The sequence below is a fragment of the Montipora foliosa genome, chromosome 6 (assembly GCF_036669935.1).
Source record: "Montipora foliosa isolate CH-2021 chromosome 6, ASM3666993v2, whole genome shotgun sequence".
Classification (NCBI taxonomy): Eukaryota; Metazoa; Cnidaria; class Anthozoa; order Scleractinia; family Acroporidae; genus Montipora; species Montipora foliosa.
This window is the reverse complement of record NC_090874.1, coordinates 8,569,051-8,596,088: the sequence shown is the minus strand read 5'-3', so window position 1 is coordinate 8,596,088 and position 27,038 is coordinate 8,569,051. Positions and strand designations below refer to the sequence as shown.

The 27,038-nt window shown below is 40.2% G+C and overlaps 2 protein-coding genes and 1 pseudogene across 3 annotated transcripts in view; 1 reads left to right on the top strand and 2 right to left on the bottom strand.

The window, feature by feature from the left end:
• Positions 1 to 122, bottom strand: part of LOC138006513 (uncharacterized) — a 1,381-nt pseudogene extending 1,259 nt beyond the window's left edge.
• The window catches only part of LOC138008640 (vinculin-like), a 9,851-nt gene extending 1,750 nt beyond the window's left edge, over positions 1 to 8,101 (bottom strand). The window contains exons 1-3 of the mRNA XM_068855955.1: positions 7,942 to 8,101; positions 6,924 to 7,070; positions 6,642 to 6,800 (exon numbers count right to left, since the gene is read on the bottom strand). Coding sequence (XP_068712056.1) covers positions 6,642 to 6,800; positions 6,924 to 7,070; positions 7,942 to 8,016 — 381 coding nt within the window. The 5' untranslated portion in view covers positions 8,017 to 8,101. The remainder of the gene's footprint in view (positions 1 to 6,641; positions 6,801 to 6,923; positions 7,071 to 7,941) is intronic.
• Positions 8,102 to 8,184: 83 nt separating this feature from the next.
• On the top strand, positions 8,185 to 25,429 carry LOC138006592 (tetratricopeptide repeat protein 14-like). 2 transcript variants are annotated; one of them, XM_068853026.1, is made up of 16 exons: positions 8,185 to 8,331; positions 9,993 to 10,174; positions 11,081 to 11,175; positions 12,320 to 12,462; positions 12,702 to 12,784; positions 12,984 to 13,106; positions 13,873 to 13,957; positions 15,429 to 15,520; positions 15,888 to 15,922; positions 16,096 to 16,242; positions 18,501 to 18,572; positions 19,580 to 19,699; positions 20,053 to 20,175; positions 20,803 to 20,932; positions 23,687 to 23,799; positions 24,245 to 25,429. In XM_068853026.1, the coding sequence occupies exons 1-16, from the start codon at positions 8,328 to 8,330 to the stop codon at positions 25,284 to 25,286; spliced, it is 2,589 nt and encodes an 862-aa protein (XP_068709127.1). In that variant the 5' UTR covers positions 8,185 to 8,327; the 3' UTR covers positions 25,287 to 25,429. The 2 variants fall into 2 exon arrangements, with proteins under 2 accessions (XP_068709127.1, XP_068709126.1); XM_068853025.1 differs by having other exon boundaries at positions 23,684 to 23,799.
• The last annotated feature ends 1,609 nt before the right edge of the window (positions 25,430 to 27,038 follow it).

Genomic DNA, 27,038 nt, shown 5'->3' with positions numbered 1-27,038 from the left:
TCAGCGAAGGCAAAGGCATCAGTGATTGTATAATCATTTAGAGAAAGCGGCTTCAGCTTTTGTTCAAGCCATTTAGCAAGATTGTAATTGTAAGTTCCGGTTGCTGATAAAATAGGCCTCATACTTAGTGTGGTTTTGTGAGTCTTGGGTAAGCCATAAAGATGAGCGAGCCTGGAACTCTTAGGCGAAAGCGAATTGACAATTTCTTCAGGCAGAATTTGATTTAAAGTTTCATGCAACTCTTTCTCTTTCTGAAGGAGCGGGTGGAAATGTTTAGGTGGTCGTCCACGCAATTTAGGTCGTTTGTCATCGACATGAGTAAATTTAGAGGTGTTGTCAACTGAAGCAGCGCTTAGTAGGCGGATGTATTCGGATTTGTCCATCACTACAACTCCAGAACCTTTATCGGGCTTAGTGATAACGATGTCGTCACGTTTCTTTAAACGATTGAGAGCTTTGACGAGAGCCTTAGGTGGATTAGGGCTTGTACGCTGAATGTAGTTCAAAGCGATTGAACGTAACGTTGAGCTAGCCAGTTCCTTTTCATCTGCATCTTTTAATAAGGGCTCTATTTTCCAATACGTCTTCTCAAAGCTGGCTTGAATTTCAATGGGTGAAACTTTTTGAGGTAGAGAAAACTTCAATCCTCTGCAAAGGATAAGTTTTTCAAAGAAAGAAAGGCGGTATGACGACATGTTGTTTATGTGTTCGTTGACATCAAACTTCTTTGAGATCAAGCGTGAGATCTTGTTGACATGACATTTCATCATTTCGATGTACTGATTGTTGCAAAGAATACTTAGCGTCCGCACAATGGTGACAAAGCGAAGCAAGGAGCATTCCTCCCTGACATCCTTGTAAGCATTTTGGACTTCTTCTCTAAGATGCTTGAGCTGAGTGAGTTTGGATCTCAATTCCTCCTCCATGACCGCCTTTTGGTAGTTTTCTGAGGACTTCCTCCATTTACGTGCCCTACGACGTTCAACTTGTGCGAAAGTTGGTGTAACACCAAAGTTCAAACATAAGCGTAGAAATTCAATGGCACCTTCACATTTAGTGAGGCACTTACTACACTTTTCAAGACTTCTGAAAAAGTGTAGTTGATTATCGCGTTTGAGTATACGAACAAGAAGTGATTTCGAAAAACATTTGACTATAAAAAATTGCGATAAAACATTTCTTAAAATCATTTTAAGATTAAAAAATTGCTAAAAGATTTGCTAAAAAGCGACGACGTTTCGACGTTAGCTAAACGTCATTATCAAGTCAAAATATTTGAGTGAGTTTAGGTCTATAAATACTAAAAAAAACAATAGCTGATTAAAAGCTGTAACATGAGTAAATAATAAAAATTAAAGAAAATATTAAACAAAAAGTTTCGCACGTATGGAGTCCGTCTGGGTATTTAAATTAGGCTTTAGATTCTTGATGAAGAGCATTTCAAATACTAGACAGTCAAATTTGCTCTGGCACTTTCTTAAAACTGTGAATTGGTCTTCTTTCAAAAGGTTGTTGTTACCGTGAGCTTCTAAGAAATGTCTACCGATTGCCGAATTTTTGTGCTCAGGAATGCGTTGATGAAGGTGTCGGGCTGTGTACCCGACATAATCTGCGTCGTACAGATCACATGAAAAATGATAAACAACACACTGCTTATTCACAATTGACGGCTTCGTTTCTTTGGCTTTGAGATCTTGCCCCAATTTCTTACTCAGAGTAAGAAATTGGGGCAATTCACAGTTTTAAGAAAGTGCCAGAGCAAATTTGACTGTCTAGTATTTGAAATGCTCTTCATCAAGAATCTAAAGCCTAATTTAAATACCCAGACGGACTCCATACCTGCGAAACTTTTTGTTTAATATTTTCTTTAATTTTTATTATTTACTCATGTTACAGCTTTTAATCAGCTATTGTTTTTTTTTAGTATTTATAGACCTAAACTCACTCAAATATTTTGACTTGATAATGACGTTTAGCTAACGTCGAAACGTCGTCGCTTTTTAGCAAATCTTTTAGCAATTTTTTAATCTTAAAATGATTTTAAGAAATGTTTTATCGCAATTTTTTATAGTCAAATGTTTTTCGAAATCACTTCTTGTTCGAATAATAATAATACTAATAATAATAATAATTTGGTTAAATGTAATTTAACTAAGTTGAGCTTAGCAGTCAAGCGATTCACAAGCTTAGTGATCAAGCAGTTCACAAGCTTAGCAGTTAAGCAGTTCACAAACTTAGCAGTCAAGTGGTCCACAAGTTAAGCAGTCAAGCCGTCCACAAGCTTAGCAGTCAAGCGGCCCTCAAGCTTAGCAGGCATCCAGCGGTCAATCCCATAATTGCAGGCTCACATGGTACGTGGTGCCTTTGTACACCGCTAGGATCTGAAAGTTCTTCATCAAGCATTTGTGCAGTGGTCTGTGGAGCGGTTCATTTAGCGACTTCTTGTCTTTTTCTTAGAATGTTTGGGAGCAGCAGTCCTACAGCATGTTTTTTCTCGTATCCTTTTTCATTCAATTTTTCAAGGCATGCATATCGTCATGTTCTTTCAGAATGCAAACCACAAATAACACCTTGTCTACAATGTCATCTCTGGTTACCGCGTCTTAACGTTCTGGTAGCAATCCTACACCAGCTCCTCCAGTTAACACTCCAGCTTCACCACCAAGTCCACCCATTTCTCTGCTGGACAACAACTCTTTAGCAGAGGCTATTTCAAGAACTCTCGCGGAATTGCTACCTCTGTTGCTATCTTCCCTTCAAGATTCAAGTGGCAGGAACATGGCTGCTACGTCTAGTCCTCTCTCCTCGGCTTCGAATTCAATGCAGTCTCCGGCATCCTCAAGCTCCGGTGCTCCATGATCTACATCCCAGTCTTCAGGTACGCTTGTTGTGCCCTCATTTATTTCAACTTATAGCTCATTTGGCGGTACTCCGGTTGTCTCTACTCTTCCCACCACGTCCTCCGCCAACTTGCCTGTAGTGTAGTGTTCTTGCAGTGGCACGGCCGGATCTAAGTCCTCCACGTTTCCAAACCTCAACAAAGCATTTGTGGTGGGTAATGGCTATGCTCCAGTCCTGTATAAGCTTGTTTCTAAAATTACAGAAGGGCTTTTTGTAGACTTGGCAGATCTTCTTCCAGACAATATTTGAGCCCAAGTAATTGAGCCCAAGTAATTGAGCCCAAGCATTTTTGGATGGGAAACTGGTGGTATCAGGGTCCAAGAAACAGGTCATTGAAATAGCAGACATCATCACTTGGATAGAAGCCTTCACAATCTTTTCCATGATTCTTTGCCACACCTTCCCCTCTTGCTGGAAAGATTTTAACCAGCACAAGTTACTCACTATTCAGACAGCAAGGTGTTTTTCTGACAAATCATGGCTCCACTACGACATCGCCTTCAGAAAAGAAGCCACAGCCTTGGGTTTCAACCGACTGGTCTCGCATATACCCATCACACCAGATCACCGGCCACCACTCCAGCTGCTTCAGGCTCCTCCACTACCCCTGCCTTGTCACTAACAGAGCATCTGGCATCTTCAGGCAGTAACCGGTCTAGCCAGTATTGCCACTCCTGGAATGATGGGCACTGTTTCTGGCCTTTTGGCCGCTGCCGGTTTTGTCACTCCTGTGAAACGTGCCACAGGGACCACCCTCACGTCCACTGCCCTCACCGCTCCGCACAGAGAGAATGGTCCACCGCCGTTGCTAGGCCACTTCTGGCCAATTCAGCTGTACATAGTTTTGGTTCTGTTCTTGTTGGTTCTCATGGTAACTTTTCAGCGTTAGGGTTGCGTTCTTGTCCAGTTTTACCTTCTCAGCAGCAGGGTCTGCCAAGTTCCAGTTATTCATTGTGTTTTCCAGTTGTGTGTCTTGTAAGACCGGTTTCTAAGCTTACTCCCATAAACATTGACAGATTCCAGCATGAACTCTGTCATCATCCGAACACAGGCAAAGTTGCATACATGGTCCAAGGCCTTCGCTATGGTTTTCACCAAGGCTTCAACAACAGTACTTCCTTGAAGTCGGCAACGGGGAATATGGCTTCTGCACTCCAAAACCCTCAAGGCATTGCATGACAATTACTTGCAATCCGAAGTTCAGACAGGCAGGGGGGTGGGCCCCTTCTCTCAGCCTCCCTGTCCTCAACGTGAGCCATTTCAGTGTCATTCCCAAACGCCACCAACCTTGGAAATGGCGTCTTATCCTAGACCTGTCTAGCCCTGCTGGCCACAGTATCAACGACAGGATTGCACGCGAGGATTATTCTCTACAGTACATGAAGGTAATGATGACATTATTGCAGGCATAATGCAGCTGGGGCAGGGTTCCCTTATGGCAAAATTCGATATGCAAAATGCATACCGTCTTGAGCCAGTCCATACAAAAGATCGCCAGTTGCTGCATGGGTATGAAATGATATGGTCCTTCCTTTTGGTGTCAGGTCAGCTCCATATTTCTTCACATGTATAGCAGATTTAGTGGAGTGGGTGGCCATGCAAAACTATGATATCACCTTCCTGATGCATTTAATACCTTGATGACTTCCACACTCTTGGCCCTCCCGGCTCCTCTGTCTGTCAACAAAAACTGGTCTGGTCTATTGACTGTTTCTCCAAGCTTGGAATCCCCCTCCATCCAGACAAGTTAGAAGTTAGGGCCGTCGACGTGCTTAACCATCCTGGGTATTGAACTGGACTCTCTTAATCTGCAGGCATGCCTTCCTCACGACAAATTTGATAGGATAACTGCCTTGTTGGAGGATTGGTCGCAGAAGAGTTGGCATAGACGCAAGAAACTGGAGTCTCTACCCCAATGTCGCTCTTTATTGCGCCACATGATCAACCTGCTATGCGCCTTTCAACGCGATGACCACCCGATTCATCTCAATCAGGAGTTCTTTTTTGACCTAGCCTGGTGGCGAGAGTTTTTCCAGTCTTGGAATGGTTGCAGCTTCCTTCACTACCTCCAGTGGGCTTCACTCCCCAACTTCGAGGTTTCTTCAGATACCTATGGGGCTCTTGGTTACGGAGCAGTCTTCCAGGGTCACTGGTTTTCAGGGGCATGGCTCCCAACACAGGTCTCTGAGTCTATGGAGGACAAGGAACGTTTCCCTATCGTCGTGGCAGCTTACCTCTAAGGTCCCCCACGGGCCTCCAAACGGGGAAACTTCCTATCAGATAAGCGCTCAGTGGTGGAAATGTCCTTGCTTCACTATCTGTCCCTGTTGGCAGCTCATCACTCCTTCTCTTTCACTGCCTCCCCAGTTAGGGGGAAGTCTAACCTGATCGCTGACTTCCTGTCTCATTTTCAGTTTCAGCATTTTCACCACCTAGCCCCTCATACAGACTCCAATCTGACCCAGATTCCACAGCAGCTTGTCTCAGACTTTCTACAAGGAAAGTTTATGCTTCTGCCCAATGCCACTTCTTGAATTTCTGTGCTCAGGACAATAGCTTATCTCCTTCGGGATCAGCTCTTCCAGCCAGTGAAGATGTGCTCATCCGTTTCTGCTGTCCTCTTGCCGATACTCTCCACCATTCGTCCATTAAGGTTTACCTTTCAAAAATCCGGTCCCTTCACATTGAGGACGGTCTGCCTTCTGCCAGCCATGGAGGCAGTATTCTATCTAGGGGCTGGCTGGCCACAGGTGGAAGCCCCTGGGTATCCCTCTCAGAGCAGAGTAGAGAAGCAACAAACTCAACCCACGTTAATGATGCCAAGCCTGAAAATCAAGCTTGGGCCACATTGGTGGGAGAAGAGTGCTCTCACCACTACGCGATCCCTGCTCCTAACTATATAGCACATTTAATATTTCCAACTGGTGAGAAGTAGCAATTTTCAAAGGGCAGTCGAGGAGTTGACAACACACTATGCAGAATAACTTAAACTTGAAGTAAAAGCAAGACTTGATTAGCCAGGGCACCTAACTGCTCAGCCAACCTTTATTCCCAATATGGTTCAACTTCATTAATTTTCCTTTTCACTTAAATTTTATTAAAACGTTACTATTTAAAATAACATTTAGGCAATGAAAGTTAGAGTCAAACAAATGTTTCCAACGGTCTTAACAATTTTCATACGTGACCTGCGGGGTGGCCTTCAAGGATTTCAAAGGGGCATTGTGACTTCTCGCTTTCAATGTGCAATTCATTCAGCTGATCTTTGCGGATCATTTATTGCTGCCATTTTTCAAGCAAATCTTTGTGGATTCTTGCACCCTCCACTCCCTCCCTCGGTATGCTGGCCCTTTGGCATTAAAGTATGTGGTCTGATAGTAAGTACTGGTTTCCACTGAGTTCTTTCAGTGTCACCGTGCCGGTTAGTGGTCGCTTTGAGGGGTGGTTCCTGCTTCCAGGGCTGCCATGGAAATCTCCTCTCTGCACATTGCAGCTGGCACCCCACTACAAACCTTTAAGGCGCCCACCAGTTCCCAGGGGTCATCCATTTGTGATGAAGTTTAAATAAAGACTACAAAAATACCTTCAATCAGTCAATATCAAATCTAATTGAGGCAGGAAGAGGAAAACAAGGAAAGGGGGAAAAAAACAACTTCAGTTTCCAAAATTCCATTTAACTATTACTACTGCCTGACTTGTAATACTTTTATTTTGTTTTAGCATAAACAATATTGTCATACCTTCATTGTCCCTTCTAAAATATTTCTTGCAGAATCAACTAGATTGTATCGAACTTTGTGAGAAAATGGTTGCTCCTTAAGCTGATGAGTTGCTAGTAGCAAACAATTCCCCGCATCTTTAACTGCTTCACATGCCAGAGGCATCCCAGACCTCAAATCCTATGACAAAAGTATCATTACGATCATGATAGTCTTGCCTGAGGAAATCTTGAAAAAAATTAAGCAAGCATGAAGAGATTTACTTGGTGAATCAGAGATGGTGGACATGTAAAACATACATACATCATCAGGCACCTCTACAACCAGCCTCTGTGCTGCCAACACAAGGCCATTAACAGCCTGCCTTATCTGTTGGGCATCGGGAACCATGTCTGGTAATGGTATGCCATCCCGCTGTGATACTTCGTTGAGCAAGATCAGTTGTGACACCTTAGAAAATCACATACATGCACTTATTAGTAATAAGATTCAACCATAAATTTAGTAAGATTGAACAGTATCCACACTCTTAGTGCCCTGGTATCCAACAGTGTCGCAGATATAGGAGTGTTCAGAAGTTCAAGAATGTTTGTGATTGCTTTTTGTATTTTTAACAATTATTCCATGAGCACATGTTGGATATGAGATGATAGATAGCCAACGAGGCGCGTAGCGCCGAGTTGGCTATAATCATCTCATATCCAACAAGCGCGAGTGGAATAATTGTTTAATTAAAAACGCCCCCAAAATATAGAAAACTAGACTAAATAAAAATAAAAAGGCCCAAAAAATCACGTATATGCTTGCCGTGTTTGTAGATCATGGTATAACGGCTCACAACCCATGATGGCTTAGCCAATCAAAACTCTCGAATTGCATTATCCAAAGATCCAGTTTTTAACAATTCTAAATATTCATGAATTTTTCCACTCTATCATTGTGCATGCTTGATTAATTCAAAAGCTCATTAACCCTTGACTCCCAAGCTGGCCTGAACGGGCCATACTTTCACTGTCTAACGCCAGACAATTTTACTTGTCAATGGGGAACCCCTGGGAGTCAATGGGTTAGTATTGTTCATGTTGCCTCGCTCAATTTTAGGTTCTTGTTCAGTACCCTGAGCAGCAGAAATGTTTCGCGTTACATGACAATTTAATTTCCATCAGTTTTGTAGGTGCCCGGGTGTGGAAGATTTGGCGCTACCTTCCATGAAAATGTCAAATTTACCTGGGAAAGCCCGCCCCCCACAACCTGGGGCTTAACATTGATTGGTGCATTAAATGCAGATTGAAATATACAAATCTAGCTAAGGTGCAGATACCTGGGCAGCAATTGGAGCCAGAACCAGCTCGATTGACTTTGTCTGGACCAGAGACGAAAGCAACGTCTCAGACATTGCAAGAAATTACGTGTATACTATCCTTATATTAAATATCAGCTGTAGAATCTGCTGCGGTGTTCCCCCTGCTTAGAAATCAAAACAGACGCCAAGTGAGTTCGAAAAGCGAAAGGACTGGAACTAGTTCGTAGAGCTCGTCATTTAATCCTAAACATAAATTCCCTCAATCACTGCAATGATTCAAGAAGGAACCAAATGCTAGCAGGCGTCAACCTCTATAATTAAATTTTGCTTGAAATATTATCAAGCGTAAGGATTGCGTGAATCGGTGGATATCACGGCCACACCAGAAAAATACGCACATTAACATGGGTGAGTGTTTCTGATTCTTATTTTGAAAATCCGTTTTAATTAAATCTCAGACTATCATTATGTGATAAATCTACAGGATGTACATGTATCTATTTCCAAGCAGTTGAGACAAAAGCATATCCTAGACGCTACTTGAGTTTAAAGAGAGCGCCGCAATGGCGATTGAGCAAACTTGTGAAGTCCCGCGGAAACGGCTTCATCATTAATTTTTCTTCAACATCTGTTCGCTTTTGTTGAACAACAAGGTCGAATGCCCCCCCCCCCCCCCCCCTCCTTTCAATGGTGTTGAGACAACGGTAAATCGAAGATGAAGGAGTTTAACAGCGTTTAAGCTATTCAACATTTCTTTTGTTATTGCACGTGTTGAATGAAGCTGTTTGCCGCCCTCTTTCGACATATTTGACTCAGCGGGTGCGCACTAATCGGTCTCTAAACGACGTACCCATGTCCATATCTATACATGCAGTAACAGCCGCGGGCTGAATACCAGTCCTCTAGTGAAGATTTGTTGAATCAAATGTTGATGATGTGTTGAAACCATTAATTTTGCCAACCCAGCAGTCAACATACAGAGGTGCCAACCTATGGAGATCTAAAATCTTGAGATTTTTTCCATCCGGTCTCCCCACCTCTCCCCCCTCGATCAACCTACCCACTCAATTAAAAAGCCTTATTGCCATTGTGGGTTGCTTCCTTCGGGTTTGTTTTTTTTTCCCCTCTCTAAGGCTTTCGACAGTGTGCCACATGAGCATTTGTTGCTGAAACTACAACGGCATGGGATAGATGGTTCTCTACTACTGTGGATTAGAAATTTTTTGACGAATAGAAGGCAGCATGTCGTGTTAAGGGGCAATTGTTCAGACTGGTCACCCGTGATTTTAGGCGTGCCCCAAGGAACAATGCTCGCCCAATCTCACTTATTACCTAATAGTATATAAATGATATTTCGACAAATATAACATCAACAGTCAAAATCTACGCTGATGACACCAAAATCTAGTGCACGATCAATGAGCTTCGTCCGGTAGGCTCTTCTGACTGGGGTGTTCAGCCTTCATATTTTATTTTAACTGTTGACAACTGAGGAACTGATAATGTCTCGATTCCCATCGAATCTGGTTATGCTTTTTAATTGAGAAATTTTTTTTTTGTAAAATTATCTTCTCTTGTCTTTTATCGCGATTCCCATACAAATCCTTATATTTTTGTTGGGTTTCCCTCACACTGAACTTGGGGTGCCTGTGCAGTATGCGACAAACTCAAACAGTGCTGTTGTTGTTGAGGCAAAGTGTTGAAGCGGTTTGCTGAGGCCTTGCGCACATCGGTCCTTCACTTGCAACCAACTTCGCATTTTATCAAACCTTTTGGAGAATGTTCCTCTAGCACGTTAGAAGGTGAAGAACAGTCATATCTCATAGCTACATTTATGTAGATTAGCTCTGTTATAGTTATTTTCAAGTTGGCTTAGTTTATACCTTTGTACATTAACTAATGTTGCCTTTTTTTCCTCTCTCTGTTGTCATTGTGTGGGTATAAATAAAAAGATGTTTGTTTATATCTTGCATGGCAGCAACTACAGTGTACTGCAGAACAAGTACGTGTAGATCTTGAACAATTTCAAAATAATAAACTAAATACTCACTTTTGTGTTCTGCTTGTAGATTGGCACAAGAAGAAATCAATTGATCGTTTTGTGCAGAGCGTGTCATACCATGGGCCTTCCCTGATTTCTCTAACGAAAGCCAAACAATGCGACAGTGAAGGTTCTCCTATGAACTTCCTTTATTCCACTACAGTCGATGACAATACAGAGACAAAGAATTATTTCAGAAATAAACTTCAAGTATGTACAGTGAGGTGTACTTATTCGCCTACACTCATTGGACATTAGATAAGTCCCCACACAGCACTAGCCTCCCCCCCCCCCCTTCCCACCTCAGTATCTGTGATACCGTATCAAGACTGAGTCCATTGCCTAGACCTTTATTTTAAATATAATGTACTACTACTACTACTACTACATGTATTACTACTAAAAATAATAATGATGATGATGCTGATGATGAGCAAAAGTCCTCTGATCTTGTTGATGACTGCAAGTAAGACAAAATGAAAGGCAGATCAAGTCAATATTATTGATGACAGGGGAAAGCCAGAGTTAGTTGAGAAATACTTCTAACAGCAGACTGGACAACCAACAAACTCAACCTACATTTGGTGATGAGTCAGGAAATATAATATTGGACCCATTGTGGAAAGAGGAAGCTCTCACCTTTGTGACAAGCTTGCAGGAAAAGGCTTCCCCATCGCTAAAGTCAGTGCTAAGACCTTAATATCTGAAACCAGCACCTTCATCTTGTTGTCAAAATCAGGGCTTTGGATCTATGAAACCTCAAAGTTTACTGCTCTAGATCTAATTACCTTTCAGTTAAGTAGGGACAATTGTATGGTTTAATTGTCAGAGAAATAGGGTCCATAGACCAGCTGATTTCTTAGCCTCTTAATATGAATCTAATTGATCAACTGCCAGTCGATTCTGCATATGACAATCAACCGATTATCAAGTTCTCATTAGAAATTTATAATAAATTTATTTATTTATTATTATTGATAATCGGTTGATTGTCATGCATGTACATTTGTATGCACAGACTGGCAGTTGATCAAGAAGTAAATTTATTGAAAACCTTACCAAAAAAGTGTAATAATAATTATTGCTGTTGTTGTTTTTTTGTTTGTGTGTGTTCAGCTGTGTTGTCCTGGAGTGTTGGAAGGAATTCATCAGCCTCAGGACAATCGCAAAGAAATACTTGATCAGTCATGCAGCCACAGAAGAATTGAAGGGTAATCGTGTGAAGCTTAAGATTTAATATACTAGAAAGTTTTCTATGTACAGTTACTGTAGCAAAAAATCTCACATTCAAGATAAATTTGGTTGTTTAACCCACTGACCATTGACACAGGAGCCCTAGGCACCCCCGGTTGACGAGTAAAATCTGTTAACTCCCAGGAGTTAATGGGTTCAGAATGTCCCATCATAGTTTAAAGTTCAAGATAAAGTATGTAAGATAAAGTAATTTACCGGTACATGTATTTTATCTCGTGACCTTTGCATCAAGCAAGGAAAAAAGGTTTACAATGTAACTGTTCATGCCATACCAGGGGTTTTATAATAGAAGCCAGTTACCAGTGGTTATACCGCCATCTATGTTGTCAGAGATTTGCCTTGATTTTCACTCAAACCCTTTAAAAGACAAGAGTGACCACTTCTTATATTGATTAGCCAGTCCTCTACATTGTACTTCAAAAGTTATTAAAACCCCTGCATACTGTAGAATACCAACCACTAAAATTAATTGGCCAAGCACTGAATTTGTTCAAGAGATATACGTGTACATATATAATAGAGTTTGAGGCAACATGACTTGTTTAAGACTTTCTGACTTAGTGGTCGTTGCATGCCTGCTTTTAATACATTATTGTATATGCATACACTTAAACAACAACAGGTTGCAAAATTGGTGAGACACTCCCATTACAAAACACCTTTTCTAGCTTTCAATGCCCGCCAGGGGTTGGTTGCTCGAAGCCTGGTTAGCGCTAACCGTTAACTAAGAGGTATGAAAACCTAGAGGTTTCCATGGTATTTAACGCTGGTTAGCACTAACCATACTTCGAGCAACCCGGGCAAGATCTACACATGTACATATATGTAGAATTCCAACCTGCCCCCCTCCCCCCTCTCTCTGCTCCCTCTCACCTTTTCAATATTGACAGTTCAAGTTTTCAGCATTACATACATGTATTTTGTATTGCTCGCGGCATTTGATAAGGGGAGGAGTGGGGCTGCAGTGTGTGAGATAATACAGTGTAAGTAAATTAATGACACCCCAAGAAAGTTACACTGTCAGTGTCTTCATTAATTTTGCAACCTGTTGTAGCATTTTTTGGATTAAAACTGGCTTCTTTGGTTTTCCTTGAATCCTAGATCCATTGATAAGTCTGGGAATGAAGATTTTTATGAGAAAATGAGAAAGTTTGTTGCATCAAAAGCAGACCTTTTGTTTTCCATGGAGAGCAAACGTAAAGTTCAAGGAGGAGTGGATTATGTCACACATCCAAACCAGGAAGGTAGTGTAGAACACTTAGGGACCTTTAGATCGGAGAACAAGGTTGACTTTGAGTACGAGTTGTCCCTTCGGAGCATGCATAAGTAAAATTAATAATGGTAAATTAATAATGCGCATACTCGTTTCAAAAAACTTGTAATTAAACGTTCATGGTTTCCAATCTCTTGGCTTTAGCCAAAAACCACAGGCATATGAATAGTGAACATGTAACTTCAAAGTTTTATTCTGTATTTCTTTTAGTGTTGGATCTGTATGCTAACACACCTCCCCTTGAAACATTCATGGAAGTGCCTTTGCATGTTAGAAGAACACAGTTGTTCAAGGTTAGCTTCAAGGAGTAATTAATTCAGCTTTATGAAGTAATGTTTTTCTGAAGATTATTGCTACATGTTGTAAACTTTGCACCTTAATGTGGGTAGACAATAATAATTAATGGTATTTTTGCCCAGAAATTATAAACATAATCCTTCACTCATTCATTTATTGATTGATTTTTCAATTGATTATTTTTCTCATGTGCAGTGTTTAAAGGAAGGCGACATTGTTATCGGTAAAGTAAGTTATAAAAGGCCATTTGGTATTATAGTTACACTGACCATGCTGGAGTTTGGTTGCAACCGAGACTTCACAGAGCTGGACATTCAGGTGTTGTACTAAATTATAAAATTACTTTGCTTTGTTCCATGAATTAGTATTAAATATTGATTCATGCTTATAAGTGCCTATCACCTCAACACAGTTTTCCACTCTATTTTCTTTCTGAAATCGTCCCAAATACCTGGTGTTGTTTTTAGAACCTTTGGATAAAAAATTCACTTTTTTATTTGGGTTGAAAGACAGAAAAAGTGGTCATACTTTGATTCATAACCAAGCAATGAAGGGGAATGGGTCTGATACCGGGTTGATGTCACAAATTAATTTGCATCAATTGCTGTTTTGCAAAGAACGAGCAAAATGAAGCCTGAACTGAACTTGGTTGCATGTACATGTAGTTATGTGTGACATGTACAGTGCTGTATTACAAATAATTTTATTCAATTTGATACATGTAATTACATGACTTGTGTAAAATGTGTGGCTCCAAACATGTAAATCAATATAATAGTACATGTAGTACTATTCTTAATACAATCATTTAATAACCAAATGAATGCAATGTTCTATTTAATAATTGCTAAAACAGTCATCAAACACACCATTTTACTATCAAACAAGGACAACATCACCTCATAAAATCAAGCTGTAAACCAACAACCCAACAGCCTATCGACAGACTACCGACAGGTTGTTAGGTTGTCGAAATGTCAGTCATGCACAAGCAATAGTCCTTCTTAAGACTACAATTACATACGTGATCAAAGCACATCTTGGCTCAAGTTATTCTTGATTTTGTTACTCCTGTCTTTTAAAGGCCCTGTGCAAGTCATGTGAATTAGAGAGCTCGCCAGAATACAAGGACCTAATAGATGCCTATGCAATTGGTGATCTTGTCAGAGGTATTGAGAAATGAAGGTTTGGAAGATGCCAAATGCTTTAAATGCAGAGACAATAAAATTAATTGCGACACTTAATAGGAGAAAATGTTTAATGTTTGGTTTGGAATGAAAGAATAAAAACAGATTGGTGTCCTGGGAAAAAGTCTTGGATGAAACGATAACCAGGAATTTTTGAAAGTACAGCCACATCTGAATTTCATTGACATCAAGATAAGTGATAGCTTAAAACTTACATGTACTGGTCCAAGATGCCTTAGTTTTAATTAGGTTTTGGTCAAGTATGGGTATTAATTAACCCTTTTACTCCCAAGACTGCCACTTATAGATTTTACTCTGTCTAACGCCAGACGATTTTACTCGTCAATGGGGAACCCCACGGGGGTGAAAGGGTTAAGGGCAAGCTCCCCCATCCCTCTCATAACGTCTAAAGCTGATTTCCTTTGTAGGTTTAGATCATTATTTTATCCTTCCACAGTAATTTCATCACTCAGGACAAAGGGATAACTTAGATGTGACTTTGTGCAGAACAGCTACTGTGCAACGTTATTTTTATCATCATTCAGTCAATACATGGAACTCTCTTAGTACCAACACCAGAAAGAGCAAAACACTCACCTGTTTAAAGTGCAGTGCTTAAAAATAATGTTTTAGGCTGTTAAAATAAATAGTATAAATAAGATGTGTATTTAGATTTTTCCCCCCTTGATAATTAGTGTAATTATTATTTTTCTTCTTCATCGTAATTATTATTTAACAATTATTCGCCGAAGGTGAAGTGATTATCGGTGAATATTCAACGAGACGAAGTCGAGGTGAATACTCACCGATAATCACTGAGCCTGAGGCGAATAATTGTTTTAGTATAAACACACAGGTGATTATTTCAAAAAAGAGAAAAAAATAACATTTCAACGCGAAATCATCTTCACTTACAGTGGCAAAACGACTACTGGAAGCCATTTTGTCCGTCGAGGTGATTATTGGCTGATAATCCGAGATAGCGAGCCAATGAGAGTGCGCGATTTTGTATAATCACCTGTGTATTTATACTAAAACTAATTATTGGCTTTCACCATAATTATAGTAAATTAACTTAGAATAGCCCTAGTTGTACTACTGTGTTTGCCTATGGATGAGTTCAAAACTGGATCAATAATTTAGCTCCCGACATAAATTTCTAGGTAACCTCACAGAGACATCAGAAATTTGATTTATTGCATGTCTACTGTTTATGACAGAGAATGCATTGACAGTCAGAATGAAAGTCAGTGAATGCATAGAAAGTTTTAATCCTTGCAGTTCAGTATTCAAACAACTTTAATAGCTGGCTTGCATAGTCCATCTCAATGTTAACGTCTCCTTCAAACCTGGGTTTTTTTTAAGGCTTTGTGTGAAACTTCTTTAGTTGCCGTCTTGACTTAATTACCTTTTCACTTGTTCATGTAGAAGATATCTGTTTTTTTTTGTCCAGCTGTTATCATAGGTGTAACCATGGAGGAAAGTAAGGTTTCGATTTCATTAAGACATTCCAGATTGCCTGAAGCTTACCAACACTTGCATCTGGTAAGTTTTCTCCAAAGATCCTTAAGTAATGTTTACTATGTGATTATAATTATTATCATTATAATCATTTGTAGTGCAATGTTGTAGTAGTAGTATTAGTAGTAGTTACTGTAGTGGTAGTACGTAGTTGTAGTCATCGTAGTAGTAGTCGTAGTAGTCGTAGTAGTGGTTGTACGTATCAGTAGCAGTAGGTTTCCTCTACTAGTATACAAACACAATCGTTGTCTTCAATTTGTTTTAAATTTTCACAATATCTTGAGCTTTTGGCAATTTTTAATGATTCAATGTAAATTTATTTTAATACCCTCTCTGAGGCTTCTGGAAGCATTGATTGGAGAGACGATAGTTTTCCATTTATACATTTTAGGGTGTTATTGATGATACAGAAGCAGTTTATACGAGGTAGGTTATGATAAACATTTCAGCGCATGGATCTGAGATTTGCACAGGCAAACATCTTAAGTGCTCAGATGCTTGTTAATGTTAAAGTAATGCTGTGTAATGTCTTGAATGAATAATTTAAAGTGGGACCTTAGTAGTGTACACGTTTGCTAGTTTGTGTTGTGTTCTAACAGGTTGCAGAGAAATCCTGAGGGCCTGACGTATGATGAACATCTTAGAAAACACAAGGGTTTCAATAACCCAAGGAGTATAGAGACTCTGACAGATCTGCTTAGAATAGATACGTCTGCTCCTTGCTCTTTACTGAGAAGCTTCCAAAGGTACCCCAGAAATGTAAAAATACTGTATATAAGTAAATTATATCAATGCCTTATGTCATTTTAAGGTTGCAGTTTATTTAGATCTACACCAGTTGACAAACTCTTTACCTTAATAATATGAAGCTAAGAATACAAAATTAAAGAAACATGACAGCTAGGTTTAAACTGGTTGAAGGCAACCAGAAATTTTTACTTATGTCCCGAAAATTATTGCACCTATTAGCAGATGACGCCCAATTTTGACATCCAACATTCCTTCAAGTCTAAGCCTTTACTTAACCGACAACTAAACGCTGAATTTTAAGTTGTTCACAAGTACGCAGTTTCCCTTTTCAAAAAGGGAACAACAAATGGTTGTCGATAACTACATTTTTGACCTCTTTTTCTAGTGTGTCGGGACACAGGCGGCCCAGACTCGGAGGGTAAAAAATTATAAGGATTTGTATGGGAATCTTGATAACTAACTGAAAAAGATATTTACACCAAAAAGTTCTCAATAAAAACAACCATACTTTATTGTTGTGGCGACTTTCTCGCTTTTTATGTGGTTATTTGCCTGATTGAATGTGATTTAAGCGACTTCTCAAATTCCCAGGTTGTCACTCGTACCTAAATAAAGGAAAGGATGGAAAATAATTTCTAGCTTACCTCACATCTTGCTGATAAAATCACACTTCTCCGGCATCAGTCACGCTCAAACTCTTTGACAAAGTTTCAAGGTTCAGCGAGCATCCACTGCGGAGAAACAGCGAAAAATATTTAAAATTAATATTCAAAATCTTTTGAGGCTCGTTTACAACGAATTTGGACACGGCTGGTCACTCGAGCCTCAATACGGTGAGAGCAAATAAGTGAACGGTTGACCGGTTTGTTATTGAGATTCCCATGCAAATCCTTATAATTTTTTGCCCTGCGACTCTGGGCCACCTGTGGTGGGGATAAGCAGTTTAGTTGTCGACAACTATCGTATTTTGATCGTATCTGCGATGTTAGTGGTCAGTGTTTTTTTTTTTTTACTACAAACCATGCGCAGTGAATGTTAGTTCCAAATGATCTGGGGAATATGTACAAGTACTAGGAAGGGTTACGTTTTTGCAAACGTTGGCCGTGTAGCACTTATATTTCAACAAACTTAACTATTAGAGGGTGATGTGAGGTGAGCAGCAGTGATCTAACCCGAAGGTCGCTGTTTCAGTTGCCCCAACTACTGCGCAGGCAGTTTGCGGAATATCGTTTGGGAGCTCTTCTTTCGAACAGGAACGCTTGCTACGCATGCTATGGGCCACGCCCAGATTGGTCTCCTTTAGGGAACAGCTGTACCCAGCGCAATTGCATACAAATTTATCCAGTGCCCAACTACTACATGAAGACAATGCAGTGCTTTCTGCACCCTTGATGAACCTTCACTTACATGCTGTAATGCTTGATTTGTTAGAGGAGCAAGAAATAGGCCTGGTACAAAAGTCAGACCGGATCAACTCAGATTGCTCACCTCGGATCAACGGAAAAAAATGATGAGGCCTCGAGAAATCACCGTATCCCTAATCTTTAAGCTAACCAAACGTCAAATAGTTTTGGTTAGAAAATCGTTTTTTTGCTTGATCGGATGTGAGAAATCCAAGTTGATCCGAATAAGTATTTTAACAGGTAAAGTTCACTGTTTTGAAAATGAAGCGAGCTTGCACAAGGTGTTGTATTTCGTCCCATATTTCAATGTCAAATTCTGTAAGGCCTAACGGGTTTGTTAAATTGTGGTGCCAAAAGGGTGGCCTTTATTAATAAATGGCATCCGAAAGAGAAGGTTGGTTATTCTTATATACTGTAGGGCAGCTTTATGCTTCTAAAACAATGCTCACGAAAGGGTCAAATTGCTGAAAGACACTGGTCAGAGAAAAGGTACGAGAACGTACATAATGCAGACAAAAATTCACTGTAGGAAGTTTTTGTAGACCTATTTTGTTACAGAGAACTATCCAATATATGCCCCCTGTGTTGGTTGAGGCATTTATTATCAGTAGATATGGCTGTTTGATACAGCTGGGCATTTTCTAGAAAATACGGATTTGACCAGGGTGTCAAGTAGGTGCCAGGTGTTTGACGGGGAGTGGACATCAATTTATTTTATTTGATCATTCATGGCAATGCATGGTTCTCAATGTATTATTAAAAACTGCCTTAACTTGAAGTGGTTTATGTAATGTAGGGGGAAAAGCATTTCTCGATTTTACATTAATACAAAGCTTCTGTTCTCTCTTCAGGAGAGATTGTCCTGAAAGTGACTTTGCCGAGCCGTTGCGAAAAAAACAGTCTGCAAAATGGTCGATGGAGACGTAAGAACACTCATTATTGGTTTTGATTACAAGTTTTTTTAGATTGTTAGAAAAGCGGCGTTAAAATATAAATTAATTATATGGGTAAAAATAATTATTCAGGGTGGATAGTTAATAACAATTTTAAGGAGGGGTACATGTTGCTTTTGTTAAAAAGGCTAATTTTTTTTAAGGTTTTGGCCTTTGATATGACTTAATAAACTGAGCAAGGGATGCACAGTAAATTAGTGGTGTCAAAGCTAACCCTCTCGTTTGCTGCATTAAAAAATACATCATGATAAAGATTGTGCGTCATTCAAAGATTTCTTTTATTTGGATCCAGACCTACACACCTTATTCCAAAATGGCCGTCATTTTATTATTCTTTTGTTTGGTTGCAAATTGGCTCTTATGATTTCGCTTTCAAATGTAAAATTCAAAAGAATATTTAACTTTGAACAAGGCCAAAAGGGCCAATTTTCAATCAAACAAAAGAATACTATTGAAAATGGCGGTCATTTTGGAATAACGTAGACATGTATACTGTTCAGAATTCCGCGCTTTTCCCTGCGTCAATGAGGATGGCATTCATTACATGTTTCCATTACAACTAGAGCTGTTACATGTCTTCTTTGGTGTGTCAGCCTAAACCCTTTTTACTCTTTTGGGTATTAGTTAAGTTTCTTTTAGTAGCGTGGCCTTGTTGGCGTACCCTGGGTGCCAGAGGTTATTTTTACCTTTGGAGGAGAGCAATTTCGCGACAAAGCCGCGGCAACGAGGGGTCAAAGCCGCGACAAAGCCGCGGCAACGAGGGGTAAAGCGCCGATGTTGATGATGTCCTCGACCGTTGATTTGGAATCGCTGATCGTTCTCTCCGACCGTGAAAGAAAAAAATTCCTTTGGCACCCAGGGTATTGTTGGCAGGGTCACCCATTTGAAATTGTTCTTGCTTAAATTAGAGCTTACGGTTTTTTCTGTGTAGAATAGTTTGAGTTTTGACTCACAGGGTGAAGTTTTTTTTGTGGTAGGACTGCCAAAGGGGTGGAGCATTTTAAAGCTGGGAATTTTGATGCTGCCATGAAGTATTTTGAGCATGCACTGCAGATTGATAACGAAAATGTGGAAGCATTGGTAGCAAGGGGAGCCCTGTAAGTGTGTGATAGATACTGGTACTCTTTATAATATGACCAAACACCGGGCAAAGCTAAGATTTTGTAGAATAGATACAACGGTGGTATTATTGCTATAAATATCATAATCATCATTATTTTAGTACAAGGGCATTTAAATTTGTATCAAATGAACTGAATTAAAGCGAGTTGAACAAGGGTATTTACAATGGTCAGCCAACTGTCTTCAAGCCCTAGACCTTATTAGTTGGTTTTGACCAGTTGTGTAAGTTATAAAATCTGCCCAGTGACGGAAGTACTTCGTGCACTGTGTTAAAAAGCATTGTAAAAAAATCGACACTATTAACTAAGTGTCATTTTGCTTTCTGCAGGTGTGCGAATGAAGGCAAAATCTCTTCGGCCATTAAGGATTTCCGCGATGCGCTGGCGATTTGTCCAACCCACAGGAATGCGAACAAATACCTTACAGCAACACTGGTGGAATACGGAATACAGTTAGTATGACTGTTTGAATTCATTCCTATCCTAGTATACGCAACACGCGAAAAAGCGCGAGAAACAAGGACACAACGACAGTGTGGAGTGTGATCGTGCTGGGTGCCTGGTGGACAGCAGAAAACCAGCAGCAGCATTTTAATTCATAATTCTCAAGATGACATAAGTAATGTACGTTACCTTAGAACGAACCTATCAAGAAAGAAAACCTCCTAGTAGGAAAAAATACAAAATAGAAAATCATAATATGCTTCCAGCTACGAAAAAACAAGAGAGGGAAAAACCCAACGGGGAAAAAAACCCACTGGAAAACGTAGTCCTCAACCGAATGCAACGTATGACAGCTCCGAGGGATAGAACTTTAAAGTGAATAAAGATTACATGGATCGTGAAAATGAAAGTTTGGATACCAAAACTGATGGCTGTCCAGAAGGCGAGAGGCCTGAATAAACTAAATCCACTTGTATTATACCAATAATTATAACTACTAATTAACTACTATAAAATTCAGGCCGAAAATCTTTCGCTCTTCTAATCTTGTCAATGGATCAAAATCAAGCTATGGCCAGTAGAAGCGATTGCGTCTTCATTTAACCCATTTTTGGCTAATGTTCTTTTGAATGTAGACAAGAAAAAGAGGGACTTTTGCCAGAAGCTGTGAAAAGTTTCAATAGTGCTTTAGCGCTAGACAGCAATCAACGAACGGCTAAAGATCATTTGGAGAAAATTCGAATGGAAATGAAGCTGAAAGAGGAGGTGGGTGGCGATTGCTATAATGTGTTGTTTTCTTAATGTACTGGAGAATATTAGCCATATTATTGGCTAATGAGAGCATCAACAGACAGTTAAATTACTCCTAAGAGAGCTTTAGTATCAAGTTTAGGGCAAAAGTCAGGTTAAAATTGGTGTTTTATCAAAAATCAATGAAAGTTTAATTTTGGTTCAATTCTTGCCTGTTCTATAAAGATATCGAGTGACTTTTCAGAAGACAGAGGCGCGTTAGAATACGTGAATTTTCTTGCTCTTAAGGACGGTGCCTACTATTGTTATTGCGCATACGTTCTGCGCATCTCGAGATACTCGAGTTTCCTATCGGTGATGCTCACTAATACAGGGATATTTTTGCGCGGTTTAAAACTATCCGAAGAAAGTAGATCTTGGTAAGTACTCTTGGTATCCAAAAAGAAAATTGGGGGTAACCATGCATTTTTGAGAGATAACTAAGCTTCAATTTCATACATTTTAAAGCTTTTTACAAAAATTATTCATGAATTATCTTGGAAAAATGCGTGGTTACCCCCAATTTTCTTTTTGGATTTCAATGACACTTGTCAAGATCTACATTTCCTGCATAGTCATAAACCGGGGCAAAAATACCTTTGAATTAGCAGGCACCGTCCTTAATTAAGCTGATGTTACACGCGCCGATTTTTGCGCGACATTGTTGCGTTAAAAGTTGTCTGGTTTAACATGGCGCACAGTGCGATTTTTAACGAAACATTTTGTTGCGGCAACATATTGCAGGTTTTGGAAAGCGATTTAAAAACCTGCAACATTGTTGCCCAAATTTCGTTGGAGTCCCAGAATGCACCACGGAGAACCAAAATAAGTCACGTCAACAGTGTGTGCCACATTTTAAGCCAATCACCAGACGTTTGCATTTGCGTTGCACGTGTGACACCTCAACTAGTCATTGGGGAGTGTAAGATCTACGACGGCGGCATCGTCGCAGACGCCACCACAAAATATGACTATTGTAGTTGCACAATCGTACGTCTTTCGCGATTATTCCGTCTCTTTTTCGTCGTACAATCTGGGCGAAGTGTCCTAAGAATAAATTGGATTCGAGCGGTTTCACAGTACAAAATAAAGAATAAAAGGTTCACGTTTGTATGCTCGCGATGCGCTCAAAACCTCAAATTTGGTCATTTCACGTCGTCGATATGCAGAGTAAAATATGTGGAAGAATGTGTGCTGCACAACCGCACCTCCAGCACGATTAATTTTCCTCTTTTATCCAATGATGTTATTGTGGTGTTGGCGTGCTGCACGTGCGGGGCTCATCAGTTTTAGCACATATTTGTGTGGTCATTTGCTTAGCAACGACGTGAAATCACAAAGGGTGAGGTTTTGACAACAAGCTGAGCGCACAAATGGGACCCTTCCATTCTCCATCTTCATTCTGAGACTGCTCATACTCAATTTATTTTGGGATAATTCACCCACATTGTACGACGTCAGCGAGACCGAATAATCGCCGAACACGCACGATAGCGAGCAGTCATATTTTGGGGTCACGTGTCGTGTTCGTCGACTGACGTCGTCGTCGCAGATCGTAAAAGGGAGTTAAAGCAAGGAAAACGGCAACGTCACTCTAAAATATAACTTAGCGCTATCGCTATTATTCGGACTTGTTCACCTTGTACAATACGATCAAACTATCCTGCAACTGCATGGATGGGTGCGAACGGTTTAAATGTAAAAACAGAAAATGAATCGTTCATTGATATATGCTCACGTAGTCGTGCAGCACGAGTATTTTTCCTTTTTTAAACAATCATATTGTTGCTTTGTGGCGGAGTGTTTTGTTGCCGTAGCCGTTGTCTTTGCTTAAACCTCCTAAAGTCCCTTCATTATAGAGAGAATTAGCAGATGGCAGGCCGGTGATTGTCGTAAACTCATGAAAATACTCTCTTATTCCAATTTTTGTCTCTCATTTTAGAAGTCGCCCGATATCTGTAGATAACAAGCAAATTTGAGTCTCCTGTTTTCCGTTTGCCGTAAACATGACGCCAAATCGATGTTTGAAATTAAATTTTCATTCTTGCTAATGCAGTTCTCTTTTGTTTCTCCCGCATGTCACCCGGCTGTCCTTCGTCATGGTCTTCTGCCACCGGTCATTTATTGAATAAACGGACTGACCGTTTGCGGAATTTCCATTTCTCCTGTAATTCTGCGACTCTGTTCTGCAAACTGACCCAACGACAATGGAACATCTTGTGGATTTTCGTGGATTTTGCGGTAACTCTCTGGTCTGAATAACGTTTGTGTACTTTCACTTGTATTTGAATTAATAAAATCATGCAATTATTTATTTGTCGTCGTTGGACTGATTTGCACCGATAACCTCTTTCTTTTCGCCTTTTAATTTCAAACTTTTCCTTTCGTTAAACTCTTCTTGTGTACTTATTCATTTATTATTTTTTGGCCAACTTTTTTATACTCTTTCTTTAATCCGTTCTATTCTTTTTTAAATTTTATTTTCGTTTTACCAACTTCGTACTTTCCATGACTTACTCGAAACAACCCCTGAATTATATACCCCAAACTGTTGACTGCCCGTACATGGAACCCTTTTGATTCCGTATGCAATATGGAATACTGGTATGGTCGTTGATGTTGCTTTGGCCTCGAACCCATTTTCTCTCCTGTCGTGCGTTTACTTTCCCTCCCCTCCCCTCCCCTCCCTTGTTTCTGTTCCTCTTTTTGCATCTCCTCTGACGTCAGAAGGAGAAGGCCGCTGCTAAAGTGGATAAGGGGCTCAAGGGCAGATTCAGTCACGTTCGAGAACTTATCCTTGAAGAACAAAGCCAAGCGAAGAGGAAGAGAAAACTAAATGACAGGTTTGACCAGTTACGTCCAGTTTAACTAGAATGACATGGTGGCAAAGAGTTGGCTCAGCGGTGAGAGCACTTACCGTCCCCAACTCGACGCGAACGTCATTTGCGTTCGTTGGTTCTCTATTCTGAGAGGTTTTTCTCAGTCCGTGAACTCCAGTTTTTCATTCTCACCAAAAACCAAAACCAACATTGCCACCTCATTACGAAAAGATGAAAATTGCACATTTTGTACCTAGTGAAGTGTTGTTGAGAACTTGACTTATTTTTTTGAATATCAGTAATATCAGTTGCTTTATTTGTGGAACGGTTTGCTTCCAATTTGTTTGTGTCACTTTCTTTTATATTTGTTTCCTAAGTAAAAAGAGAATATGGAATTAATTATACAAAATTAATATTATTTGCATACCGCTACTCTCCCAAACCAAAGTACATTGCTTTTATGTTACAGGAAAAAGAAAAAGAAGTCGAAAAATATCAAAAAGAAAAAGAAGAAAAAGAAAAGAAAAGCGGGGTCAAGGGTTCGTCGACGCTCAGAGCACTCATCTGGATCATCTCTGAGTTCTTGTGAATCCTCAGACGAAGATGAACACTCAAGGAGTGATTCCAGCGACAACAACGAAGAATGGGTTGAGAAGGAGATAACATTACGAACAGAAATCGAAAAGGGCGAAGGACGGTATTCTAAAAGAGAGCAAGATAGAAGAGAACAAGAGACGAACAAGGATAATGGTAACCGCGATGAGACTCGTGAAAAACGCCGCGATCATTCGATTGCGGCGCTGCAAGTTGGTGTTGGACATGAAAACAGAGGACCACATCCAAGGAAAAGCACAACTGAGCGCTCGCCATCCAGTGTTCGATGCGACAGTGAGATTTCTAAAACTCACAAGTTTGAGAGGGTGAAAGGTCGTGAAGTGACACGTCCATCTCCATGTCAAAGTGTCGGAAGAGAGAAATACGTTGAAGGAGAATTAGATTGGAAAGATAGTAAAAGGAAACATGGCGCTGTTGATGAACAGCATATTCTTAAAAAGCGCAAATCAAGTGAGAGGGAAACGTACAAAGATTCCAAAGATTTGACGGAGGATAAAAAGGATCCCACGAGGGTTGGGACCAGTAATGTTGCCGTGTCGTCTTTTGATGAATCGTTGTTGGAGAGAGAGCTAACGAGAGTAAGATCACAAAGCGGCAAGGATTCCCACCGCGTTAGTAAAACCTCCAGCCTTGACTGCCCAATTAGAAGCAGGCACGACAAGAGAGACACCGAAGCTGTGAAAAACTATAGCGCTCAAGTTTTTGCTGAGCAGCGGTCACTGGCATTGCAGTGCAAAGACCCAGAAAACTCGGTTGTTGTTGATAAATCTAGAGGAGCACACCCGGGGCGGTGGGCATCATCCGTCAAGTCGTGGGATGACGTGAGCAAGGCACCTAAAGGGAACCAATTGTCATTGGTGTCATACGCGGATAGTTCCGACGAGGGGAACAGTTGACAGCCCGGAATGAAAAGAACGGAGTCTACTGTTTTGAAAACCTGTTTTGAGTTTTGTAACTGAACCCGAAACGTTCAAGTTGAAGTAAATTTTTGCATTTGACATAGTGCTTCATGGAGAATGACTGTTTTTGAAATCGTCCATTTTTCGTCTCCGGCCGAATCGATTGAAATCTGCATTCTTTGCTCTGTTATATGTCTACGGAAACAGAAGACTTGAAAGTGAAGAAATCGTGCACCAGTTGTTTCCCCAGCCTCGATGGTTTTCTTATACCATTCGTCGTCATTTTCTAATCGTCTTGAGATTTGTTGTTCCATTCTCGTGATTTCTCAAACTTCTCACTCAAAATTGTCGTCTCTTTAAAAACCAAAATTGACATTTCACAAAATCCAAATATTCTTTCAAAGAAGTGCTCTGGCAGCGTATTCTTTTATTTATGCACGACAAAACACGTTTAGGGGCTAAGGTGCACTTTAAGGGAATTTTGTTCTTTTTTCTCTGCAAGAAAATAGAATATATATTTTTTGTTTACAAGCTGGAGATAGTGGCTTCAAAGGAGGTTTTTATTTTGTTTAGACGAGACAAGAAAATCATGCTTATTCAAGAACAAGGAAAAGAAATCGAATGTATTTTTTTGTTTCTAAGCCGTTCACTTCAGAGTTTGTTTTAGTACGAAAGAAATACTCGGTTCTTGAGCTTGGCTTTTTCTCAGAGATCCGAACTTTTAACGGCCTGTGTCTCTGCGGGTGTTTCCTCACCAGTCCAATGGAAGATGCCACAAGTAAACATGCATACATACTTAATTGACCACTCCCATGCAGGCTTTTCAGGGCCAATGTAACCCAATCACCAAAGGAAAGGAACTTTATTCAAATGTCTAATCTTCCAGCGCTGCAGCACTTATAGCCCATTTCCGAGTTGCTGCATACCTCAGTTTCAAAGCTAGTCCTGGTGCACAACTTATTTCCCTTTCAGTAGTTGAGCACAAGACTCACTTCGAAACTGAGACAAACAGCAACTCGGAAATGGCCCACTGGGGACACTGCAAATTGAAATTAACAAATAAACTCATTCAAATCAGAGAACATTCAACAACAGCTGCATGTTGTAAGAAATCCCAACTGACCGGAAGCAAACCAGTTATCTATTTAGAAGTGCAGCTGAGAAGTTGAACCAGGGACTACCAGAAATAAATTCAACGAGTGGTCAGAACGTGTCATGAACCCGGGATCCGCACTGCCTCCTCAGTCTTAAATTAGGTCACCAAATAAAAGACAACTTATCTAAACCATTAAAGACATTTCTTCGGCTGCAGTATACGAACGCAAATAGAGGTCGTTGTGTCAAGAATATCAAATGCTTTTTTTAAGACGGTACTGTCTTGGGTTCCGAATGTAAAAAAGAGGGGGCTCAAACAATTGTGCGGGCTTTCATTAAGTCTTGTAAATAGCGTTGAACTGGCCTTCTTTTTATGAAGGCTCAATTTTGGCCAAGATTTAACCCAACCCAATCTGACCTACTGCCTGACCTGAGCTGTGTTTTAGACCTGCTGTTTTTAGAGACGTCACACCAAGCTGACCTCTTCTGCTGGAGAGAACAGGACGGCCACAACACCGGGACTCCATGCCGTTCTATTCTCGGATATCTCTCTCTCTCTCTCTGTAAGAAGATGGTTTGCCAACGAAGATGACACTTGTGAGAAGGATCCAGGAGATACAAGACGCTTACACTCGATAATTGTAGGTAGAGTAA

Bases quoted from the DNA above. Each gene is read 5' to 3' on its own strand.
- LOC138006592 (XM_068853025.1), top strand. The intron at 11,176-12,319 runs GTAATCGTGTGA...CTTGAATCCTAG, and splicing joins AGCCACAGAAGAATTGAAGG to ATCCATTGATAAGTCTGGGA. The intron at 15,521-15,887 runs GTAAGTTTTCTC...TATACATTTTAG, and splicing joins CTTACCAACACTTGCATCTG to GGTGTTATTGATGATACAGA.